The 11433-nt window shown below is 39.6% G+C and overlaps 2 protein-coding genes across 3 annotated transcripts in view; both read right to left on the bottom strand.

Annotated features, from left to right (window-relative positions):
* lmtk3 (lemur tyrosine kinase 3) overlaps nt 1–5261 on the bottom strand; it is a 24380-nt gene extending 19119 nt beyond the window's left edge. Inside the window, exons 1-5 of one of the 2 annotated variants that reach the window (XM_020617670.1) lie at nt 5190–5261; nt 2872–3005; nt 2364–2511; nt 1511–1584; nt 1195–1313 (exon numbers count right to left, since the gene is read on the bottom strand). In XM_020617670.1, coding sequence (XP_020473326.1) covers nt 1195–1313; nt 1511–1584; nt 2364–2511; nt 2872–3005; nt 5190–5259 — 545 coding nt within the window. In that variant the 5' untranslated portion in view covers nt 5260–5261. Of the gene's footprint in view, nt 1–1194; nt 1314–1510; nt 1585–2363; nt 2512–2856; nt 3006–5189 lie in introns of both variants that reach the window. The other variant, XM_020617669.1, reaches the window with a different exon arrangement.
* Nucleotides 5262–7117: 1856 nt separating this feature from the next.
* The window catches only part of leng1 (leukocyte receptor cluster (LRC) member 1), a 9169-nt gene continuing 4853 nt past the window's right edge, over nt 7118–11433 (bottom strand). The window contains exons 3-5 of the mRNA XM_020617673.1: nt 9678–9851; nt 8861–9150; nt 7118–8520 (exon numbers count right to left, since the gene is read on the bottom strand). Coding sequence (XP_020473329.1) covers nt 8295–8520; nt 8861–9150; nt 9678–9851 — 690 coding nt within the window. The 3' untranslated portion in view covers nt 7118–8294. The remainder of the gene's footprint in view (nt 8521–8860; nt 9151–9677; nt 9852–11433) is intronic.

Here is an 11433-nt window from a genome sequence, read left to right on the forward strand (position 1 = left end):
TTTAATCCATAATCATCAAAATTGAAACAAATAAAGGCTTGAAATATTTCACTTTGTGTGCAGTGAACTAATATAACATACAAGTTTCACTTTTTGAAACAAATTATTGAAATAAATGGACTTTTCCTTGATATTCTAATTTTTTGGCACATACCTGTATAGACAGGTGTGTGGCTTTCCTAATCACGTCCAATCAGTATAATCAAACACCGCTGGACTCAAATGAAGGTGTAGAACCATCTCAGGGATGATCAGATGAAATGGACAGAGCCTAAGTTAAATATATGAGTGTCACAGCAAAGGGTCTGAATACTTATGACCATGTGATATTTCAGTTTTTCTTTTTTAATAAATCTGCAAAAATGTCAAAAATTCTGTGTTTTTCTGTCAATATGGGGTGCTGTGTGTACATTAATGAGGAAAAAAAATGAACTTAAATGATTTTAGCATATGGCTGCAATATAACAAAGAGTGAAAAATTTAAGGGGGTCTGAATACTTTCCGTACCCACTGTAACAAGTCTTTCCCTTACAAATGATTTCATGAGCAGTAAAATGCACCTTTTCTCTGTTTAATGCACACAGGGACTTTGCCAATATAGCCTTACTTGGTCCAGTATCACCACATGGCAGTAACACTTTACTTTCAGTATCCCTATTAATCATTCATAAGCAGCATGCAAACATTTAATAATGGTTCAAAATTTTATAATACAGTATATTTGGTTGTAGCTAAAAGGACATTTGAAGTCTTTACCAATAAAGACTTCTGTTATGAAAACATATTTTATATTATAAACTCTGCATATATTAGCACATATTCATAACTTGTTTATGCACCGGCCTCTGCTTAAGGGTAACCACATGATGGGTTATAGTTCTTGACAAATACATTGATTAACAATTGTATCTGTGTACAACTACATTATCATGTGCTATAAACCATTTATTTAATGTTACTTTATTGCTGATGAATGATTAATATTGGTAGTTAATGTAAAGTATTATCCAGGTTGCTAATGTTTGCCGCTGTTAGCAAATCACTGAGTCACAAACTTGAATACTCTTCTTCTTTGTTCGTGCTAATGTTACAAGAAATTTGCCATTATTCCATAATTGTCACAGTGCTGCTATATAGCTTCATTTACATATTCTCACTTTAATTCCCCAAAATGACTACCTGAGTTTCTCCCACCTGTATGGCTCAGATTCAGCCAAGAACTTTCTCTGCTCCAGAGGGCTGGCACTGATCCGCAGCTCCTTCACCACAGCCTGAGATGAGCTGCAGTCACACAACACTTCAGCCAGGATCACCTAGGAGAGATCGATGGATGTGGACAAGCGCCAGGAGAAAGAGATCAGCAGTAAAAGTACTATTTTGAACTAACCAATATTAAATATAACAGTGCAAAGCATACAATAAGGAAAATCTACAGTATGATGTGGTTTTTGTAAATTTTACATGTAAACACCAGAGCATGATGTCTGAAAGCAAGAGGAGATCATCTTACCTTTCCAAACCAGCCATTTCCTATCTCTTGAAGGTAGTTTAAAGCATGTCTTTTAAAGAACTGAGACTTGGAGTCTGCAAAGGATAAGAGACATAAATAAAGATTGGTGTCACACAGTTGTTGGTATGTGACATTATACTGTCATATTCAGTGAATTAAAATCTGTTGAAAAGACTGATATACCGCTCACTGGGACAGTCAACATTTAATTACCAACTACCGCACATTTTTGCTACCACTGAAAAAATATTGAAAGACTCATAACTCTTCTTGAGACAAAAATCTGTTCCCAAAGGTGTGCTGACCAAATAAAATAATAATTATTGTCATGTTGATTCATCTACCACTTATTTTCTTAGTTGTAACTGAAATATATTTTCATTTCTGACAGCAGAAAACAATGAAAATCACATATTTGTCTTGTTTTATCTAACAAACAGTCTAAAACCAGAGGAAATTCAATTTACTACAGTGGTAAGACAAGGAAGACACCACATTCTCAAGATGAGAAGCTGGTACATCAAATTGTTGTGTGTCTAGCTGATACCATCCTGTGGCCCAAAGATTTTTGGGCACAAACCCCCGTCACTGCATGTCAGCCTAAATTTCCAACATGGCCTGCTCATACAGAGCAATAATACAGATTTTTCTCAGACTGTAGTTTCCACTTCGCTGAGGTTTAGTGGCGAGTCCAGTGCTGCTGGTTGTGATCCCAGTTTGAGACCTTTAATGGATCCACATCAGTGATTACAGCTACAGATGCTGAGGGAATTTATCAGCTCACACTTAGAGTTTCAGACTCTTCAGAGCAGAGCTTCAGCCAGTGAACGGGAGAGCTGTTGAAGGCTGTTACCTGCTCCATCCTGCAGAGCATTGCAGTTGGACCTGTCTCTGACTGGTAAGGTGTAAACCTCAGGGAGGGAGGGACATGACGATAGGCTGTCCTCCTGGATGGGGCTGGAGCCTCCAGAGCACTCCTCCCCGTCTGCATTGTCAAACTCCTGGTTGAGCAGCAACAATACAGACAAATCATAATAGTAGTGGTACAATTAAAAATAATGTTTAAACAGCACAGTTTCAATTATAAATATGGTTGTATTAAGCAGTAATGTCAAGGGCAGGCAATGAGAAAGAAGCTGCTGTGTGCCAGCTACACAGCAGAACTGCCAGGTTGGACTAGGATGATACTGAAAATTTCTCTTTTATTATGTTGGAATTACTGACTCCTGTTACCATTTCCAAATTAAATCCTCCTGCAATTTATCAAGTCAACTGATACAAAAAACATACTGTGACAAAACAAAGAAAGAAAGCAAAATAATAAATGAGGTGAATAAATCTCTTACATGTTGAAGACTTACATTGAATCCCACTCCTCCTCTCTTACAGCACAAGCAGGTGAGGAGCAGCAGAACAAAAGAGATGAGCCCCGAGCAAGAGATGATGATGACGACGTACGGCGGAGGAGAGAGGGATGCAGGCCTGGATTGAGAAACTGGGAGGAAGACAGGAAGAAAATACAAGGGAGGAAAGGATTTAATACAGAAACTCAGGGTATTTCAGCTTGTTTGGGCAGACACACTGTTAGGTTTGTGTCAGTGACTTCGCTTAATCAAAAACTCTTGGTACATAGGTGTTTTATTTAGAGGGAACCCATTGGAGTGCTTTCTTAGCAGCAGGTTTGAGACACAGTGGAGAACCCCAATGGGCAGTTTGCATCAGGGATTCGGGGGACAAAAGCAAAGAAAAAAAAGTTTAAATTCAAAAACATAGTCAGAATCAGTAAAAGAAAACTGAGACTGGAATTAAAGTTTAAAAGTAGGAAAAAAGCACAGGGAATGGGGAAATATCAGAAATGGCATTCCACTCAGGAAACACAGTTAAGAAGCAGGGGAGGGGTGGCTGGAGTTGTAATTTAGGTCAAAAGGAGCGCTAATTGGGAAGGGATTGGAAAATTGGGAAAGAATTACTCAAATCAGGAAGGTTTACTACTCAGGTGAGAGAGGGAGGGATTGGGACATTTTATATTTGTACCTCAACGTAGTTGATTGTGGGAAGTGAACCATCTGTAGAAAAGAAAAGGCGTAGGGCAGGGCCGTTAAATACCCTTCAGGTTTTATCTATAGGTTGCATTTAAATATTATAGTCACACACGTTATCCATTTGGACAAATGACAAGAGAGAGGAGCAATGTGACCTTGAAGGTGTCCAACTCAAGCTAAAGAAAGGACAGCCATATTTGGCAGTAAGTAAATATCGTTTTAAACTGTACAAACGAAGCAGCATTTTAGGCAGCAAACATAACAATGGCAGGTTTATAGTAATTTCACCTCATGTTGGTGCATGAAACCCTGCACAATTATTAAAAATACTACACTGCAATAAAAATAACTATAAATAAGAGCAATAATCAAAATGCTTTTGAAAAGTTAATGACAATAACCTGGGAGGTCACATATACATTAAGCCATATTTTGGAAATGTATAACTTTGCCTATGTTTTCTAAGCCTGTGCTGACTTAAAATATCTCACCTTCATTCTGTGTGTCCTTCTTAAAAATCCAAAAATACATTCACTCACAAGGTTGTGATATTGTAAACACTGCATACATTAATTCCAGAGCATATTTAAGAATTGACCAACTTACTAAATACTGAAACAAGAGGATTAATAACCCACTAAAAATATAAGTTATAAAGGTATTTGTAAGGTCAGTGTGTAGGCCTTGTTCCTTATCACTTCTATTTGCTGTTGTCTTACAAAAAGTTGCAACACAGACAGAACAGGATTCCCTTGTTTCACACAGACAGCCTGAGCAAAGGTACATGAGGATGTGCTGAGAATATAAAACAATCCTGCTATTGAAGTGTATGCTACTGCATGATCCGATCTGTTGCTGATAAATGAAAACACTGCATTCCAATAAATTAATCAATCAATTCTAGCCCAGGAAACAGGGAATTATAGTTTACTGTTGACCAAGGCACCTGCAACAGGGGGCTAAATGTGAAATCTAAATGACCCTATCTGGCATTGCAGTCACCTAAACATGCACCACAGACATAACTAGTGGCTCTGATCTTGATGCCCAATTCCTGTGCAATTCTATTCTTCAATATTTCCCTAGACAGATGTCCAGCCAGACACCGCATATAAATCGAACCCTAGGCCTTTTTCACCAGTCCCAGTGCCAACAGCTCTTATCAAAACAATACACCACCATAAAATGACTGCACACGTTACACAAACACAACACTAACAGATCTTGGGGGAAGAAGGCATATTCAGATTGAGAAAAACAAAGATCCCAGCAGTGGCTAACAGGCTAAATAATCTCCAGTGCCAAGCGGAGGCTATTTATAGACTAAATATATGGCACTGACCGACGATTTTAGCCTGCTATTCACACAGTATATGGTGTTTTTAAATGCCATGGATATGAGGCCCAAGATCGAAACACCCCCACCCACCCCAATATTTGTATCACTGCATGCAAATATGGTACCCTACCCATCACCCAGTCTGCCTCGTTCCTGACGTACTGCAATAGTAAAATTCGCATTATGTTTCAGTCATAGCGGCTCATAATACAGTGTAGAGAGGCCTTTCCACTCTCTCTTTTTTCCAGCATCACTGACACATCTTAACCCCGCCACCACCTCCTACTCTTCTGCTCACCTTCCCTCTGCGGGGCTCCAAGGACTCTCTCGGGGCTGAAGTACGACATGATCCCCGCCAGCGTTACCATCACCCGGGCCGCATCTGCGCCGCGTCCGGAGCAACAACACCACCATCCGAGCGACGCTGCCGACTGTCAGTTTCGGTGTCCTCCTCTCTCCCCCCCCCCCGCCACAGTCTGTGCCGTCTCCGGGCTCACGCTGTCTCCGTCTTCCCCCTCCGCTTTTTTCCTAATAAAAAAGAGCGTCTGCTTCCCTTCCTTGTTGTGCTCTCCCCCCTCCTCCCTGTCCTCCTCCCCCCCGCTCTAATCCGCAATTAAACACGGTGTGAGAGATGCTCTATTGTGCATCCTCAGCACCTACATTGCTGCTCTGTCTCCATCTTCGTGGAGCACCGCTGTAAACAACCACCCGCTATTTCTCCTGTTATATATATAATTTTTTTCTTTCTTCACCTTTCTCGCGGTGTTGGAGGGGGTGTCTGTTTTTCTCCACCGCAAGCCTACGTCAGACACACGGCGCACATTGTCAGGGTCCAGCTTCATCATCCTGATACCCAGACAAAATCTCTGCGATAATATTCCCACAGGGAGCTAATGGTGTGTATGTGGTGCTCATTAGTGGGTTTATATTGATCTTATATTGGATTTTTAATCTCTTAAAGTAGGCCCTATCACTTCAGTATTCATGAGGATTTTGGGGTGTGATGTTATTTTCCTACTATAATGGCATCCTATTAAATAAGCACAAAAAGAGCCTACAGCTAGATGTTAATTGACCACATCTTCAAAGAGAAAAAAATCTCTGGGTATATTTAATGAGATATGGTGTAAATTATTAGAACTGAATTATAATATATTAAAAATATATGCAGATGATTTTGGACTAACAGCAATAAATACATTTCAAGCCTTTGTGTACAAGAAGGTTAACTGTACTCAGTTGTCACTAAGTATACAAGTGAAAACTTTTTAAAAAAATTCTCCTTCATGAAAGTTATAATGTTCATTTTTGAGTTTTGAGACTAGACAATAGTTGAGATGAACAAATCAAAATCAGCATAATCAAAAACTATTAAAAAGCACCACAAACTAGTTTCAACAACAAAACATCATTGACCATTGACCATTTACCATCATTCATGAAAGTGGTACTTATTGCAGGCGAGCAGTGTGTCCTCACACACCTTTGGGAAAAATAGATTACAGCAATGACAAAAGTAATGTCAGTCATTTGTGTTGGTCATTAATGCTTGTACATGACTCCAAATAAGCCTTCTTTTCATTTTCACTTGTTACAGGAGGGAAAGCACAGGCGTTACTAATGACAAGCAGTGGCTTCATTATATTCCGGTGTGAGAGATGCTCTATTGTGCATCCTCAGCACCTACATTGCTGCTCTGTCTCCATCTTCGTGGAGCACCGCTGTAAACAACCACCCGCTATTTCTCCTGTTATATATATAATTTTTTTCTTTCTTCACCTTTCTCGCGGTGTTGGAGGGGGTGTCTGTTTTTCTCCACCGCAAGCCTACGTCAGACACACGGCGCACATTGTCAGGGTCCAGCTTCATCATCCTGATACCCAGACAAAATCTCTGCGATAATATTCCCACAGGGAGCTAATGGTGTGTATGTGGTGCTCATTAGTGGGTTTATATTGATCTTATATTGGATTTTTAATCTCTTAAAGTAGGCCCTATCACTTCAGTATTCATGAGGATTTTGGGGTGTGATGTTATTTTCCTACTATAATGGCATCCTATTAAATAAGCACAAAAAGAGCCTACAGCTAGATGTTAATTGACCACATCTTCAAAGAGAAAAAAATCTCTGGGTATATTTAATGAGATATGGTGTAAATTATTAGAACTGAATTATAATAAATTAAAAATATATGCAGATGATTTTGGACTAACAGCAATAAATACATTTCAAGCCTTTGTGTACAAGAAGGTTAACTGTACTCAGTTGTCACTAAGTATACAAGTGAAAACTTTTTTAAAAAATTCTCCTTCATGAAAGTTATAATGTTCATTTTTGAGTTTTGAGACTAGACAATAGTTGAGATGAACAAATCAAAATCAGCATAATCAAAAACTATTAAAAAGCACCACAAACTAGTTTCAACAACAAAACATCATTGACCATTGACCATTTACCATCATTCATGAAAGTGGTACTTATTGCAGGCGAGCAGTGTGTCCTCACACACCTTTGGGAAAAATAGATTACAGCAATGACAAAAGTAATGTCAGTCATTTGTGTTGGTCATTAATGCTTGTACATGACTCCAAATAAGCCTTCTTTTCATTTTCACTTGTTACAGGAGGGAAAGCACAGGCGTTACTAATGACAAGCAGTGGCTTCATTATATTCATGGAACCCAGTTGTCGTAAATGTCTATTATTTACACCTGAGCTTTTGTTATGGGGAGTCCAAGTCCAACTGTACTTTGACACATATGACTTACCAACAAAAGAAATGGAGAAATACTTCAAATCACTAGACTGATTACACTAGATTGATTTTTGTATTTACATCTGTCTAGACATGAGGAATAAACAGATTTTATCAGCCTCTAAAAATAGATGAAACTGTACAAATGAACCTTAAATAGTGTTATGCTGACTACTAACTTTTACACCTGGCATGTACTGTAAATATCAACTACTGATTAATCTGCTGATTATTCTCTCCATTAATTGGTTTGTCTATAAAATGTGAAAACATTGTGAAATAAAATCCTAGTGCCTAAGGTGACTCTAACAACTTTCCGAAAATAAAACAAAAAATCCTGACATCTGCACTGATGACATGTTTACTAGTGAAACATACCAGCAGCAGTGGTAGCTGCAGCTGAATCTGACTCCTGACCTTGCTGCAAGAAATGTGCCCTTCTGGGTGCACAAAAAAAGGATGGTCCGGGGCCTACAAGCTGCCTCATCATCAGCTTTCTGACAGCAGTATATATTACATGTATCTATCCCTGCTTTGGCAAACTTTCCATGTTATGTTCTTTCTTTTTGCATTTGCTTTTGGAAACACTCTGGTCACAGTACTTCTCCACTAACCCTCCATCACAGATCACAGTCGTCAATCCACATTTCACGACTTTAAAATTTCATCTCTCCAGCTGTCACGATCTCGCCTTTGTCTCTTTCGAGCAAGTTCTGGGAAGAAGGCGCTGTTGTATGGCCTTTCCCTGTCATTCATCTCCCTCGCTGCATCTCTGTCCTTCCCTTTGCCGCTCCTCTGGTCGAGCAGGGCCTGGGCTCTCCTCCTTTCTTCAGCCTCCCTCTGTAAACGCTCAGCACGTAACCTTTCTATGGAGCTACAGAAGACAGAAAAGACATTTTGTTCTCTCTCCATGACTGCATTCAGCATATCATCCCATTACTATCAATGCCTGATGCAGAACCGTCAACTAACTAACATCAGGTTTACAATATCTTCATATTCTGGATCACTAGAGCAGTGGTTCCCAAATGGTGTGTCATAAGGATAATGTCAACACAAACATCACTGGATATACTGCCCACAAGGCCAACAAGAAGACTGGAGAATGGTTCACATCAGGTGTGCAGTGGGGCTTTGTGACAAAACATTTACTACTATTTATTATAATACTCAGCAATTATGTAAACATTTTGTTTAATAAATAATATTCTTACATCTCTCCACTAGTGCTCTTTTCTTCTTTGTCTCTTCTTTCCTTTTTCTTGCTCTTGTGCTCCTTTCTGCCTTTGACACCTAGAGCTTTCTTAATATCTTTCAGAGGGTCCAAACTATCCTTCAGTCTGCGATCCTTCTTCTCTCTCTCCTCTTCACTTATTTCCTTTCTCTTTTCTTTTTTGTCCCTTTCCTCTTTTTCTTTGCTCGTTTTCAGGTACCATGGAGTGACCTCAGACCCTGGTTGGGGTCCAAGAGACACCAGTAAGCCGATGGCTCGTTCCTGCCTCTCCTGGGGAACAATAAAAAAAAAAAAAAAAACAAGAATCAAAATTTAGTTTATGCTTGTTCATTTTAGTCCAGAAAAGGTCAGTATATGTAAAGGCAGATCTACATTAAACTAGCTACTGCTTTTTGATGTTGTTACCATCTGAGCTAACTAGTGTCATGTGAAAACACCTAAACTATCATGACAAGTGATAAAGACCACAAGATGTAGCTGAAACCTCCAGAAAAATCAAGTGGAGCCTGTGATAAGAATGTTTTTGAGACAAACATTGCCTTATTAATACATAAATTACTAGCATTTTATCATATTGCCACATCTTATTTATTGATATTGCTGTGGTATGCAGTGTATGCATATTAATATAGGCACATCTTGGCAATTAGGTTTTACACCGCTTCTGTGTAAAGGCAGCAATGGGCTCAAACTAATAAAATGTAGGAAAGGAAACATGAAAAACAGTCTTCAACACTGTCTCCATCACAGGAGTTCTGCATGTAGGAGAAGAGTACCAGAAGCAGTAGTACCATCACCTTTTCATCTTGCTTTTCTTTAAGATACTCCTCATTCCCCTTCTTCTCTGAGGAGTCTTCCAAAGGAAAAAGATTAAGATGCTCCAGAGCTCCACTCTGCTCATCATCATCTCTCCTTCCTCCTGCTGACTGGAGAGCAGCTCGGGCTTTTCTTCTCAGATACTCTGTACGTGCCTATGGAGGGCAATAGTTGTTACTGCAAGCTGAAAATAAAACAATAAAGGCTTCATAAAACAACTTAATAATGATCAGGGCTAATCCAAGGAGGACTATTTTTATAAATACTACCAATAGTAGTTCAGCTGTAAGGACATGCATTGTAGTGCAGAATTGGAAAGAACTCTTATGCACTAGCTTTAGCCACGGGCACCGTTGGGGGGGGGGGGGGTAGGACGATTCTAAGGGCCCCCAAAGCCCACAGTCTGTGGGTAGAGGGCCCAACTTCAAATGTTTTCATAGGGCCCAAAACTGCTAGCAGCGCCCCTGGCTTTAGCACTGTAATTCTTAAAACCTGAAATTATACTGGGTTTATTCATGGTTAATGAATCATTTAATAATGCTTTATTGATCAATTAGAAAAGCCATTACTGAAAATTAGATTTGGTTTACCAGGCTGTGGAAAATACTCTTCAAGCATAACATTGTTCTTGTCCTTTTTTAATTCATTTAAAATTGCAGACAGAGAACTTTTTTTTTAGCTTATATGCAAGAGTCTGACTAGCTATTGATATGCAACAAAACCTTTAACTGGTACAAACACAAAGACAACATTACAGTAAATATGAAATGATGATATTAAGAGCTATTTTAACTGCATTTTCAAGTTAAGACAAGCCTATTCTGTTAATAAAATCTCTCTTGCATCAATGTGTCCTGTTTCATTCAATATTTTGGTAATAAAATGGCTACACTCCTATTCAGTAGTGATGCAGTTATGAATGTTGGTAGACCATTAATAAGTAGCTTTCTCACCCGGTCCCAAGCCCGGGTGAGAAAGGAGGAGGGTTGGGCGTGGGCCCAGCAACCCCACCCCGTAAAACCTCACATGCTACAGAAACCAAAACAACAGAAGAATCCAATCAGTGCTTTAATCTGGGAGATGCCTCTACAGGAGGACAGATGACGCAGATTGGTGAAAGCCGCATGGAAGCCAACCAGCTGACGAATCTCCTGACGATGAAAGCAACAACAACTTGGAACTTGGAACATACGAACCATGTACGAAACTGGAAAAGCAGCTCAAGTGGCAAGTGAGATGAAAAGATATAACATTCAAGTACTAGGAATCTGTGAGAGCAGATGGAATGGGTCTGGCATGACATCACTTGCCAGTGGAGAGAAAATCCTCTACTCGGGACATGCAGACGAGAATCATGACCACACAGAAGGAGTTGCCATCATGATGTCCCCAGTAGCAGCCAGAACCCTTATGGAATGGCAGCCCGGCTCTCCTAGAATCATGACAGCAACGTTCAACTCCAAGGGAAGAAACGTTACATTCATCCAATGCTACTCGCCTACTAACGACGCTGATGCGGAAGCAAAGGAAAATTTCTACAATTCCCTCCAGACAGTGGTCAATGACATCAAGATACTGATGGGTGACCTGAATACCAAGATAGGAAAAGACAACCTTGGAAAAGAATTGATTATGGGAACCCAGGCCCTTGGAGAAATGAATGAAAATGGCGAGCCTTTCACGGACTTTTGCGCTTTTAATGACCTAGTCATTGGTGGCAGTGTATTCCAGCATAAA

The sequence above is a fragment of the Monopterus albus genome, unplaced genomic scaffold (genome assembly GCF_001952655.1).
Source record: "Monopterus albus unplaced genomic scaffold, M_albus_1.0 scaffold192.1, whole genome shotgun sequence".
Lineage (NCBI taxonomy): Eukaryota > Metazoa > Chordata > Actinopteri > Synbranchiformes > Synbranchidae > Monopterus > Monopterus albus.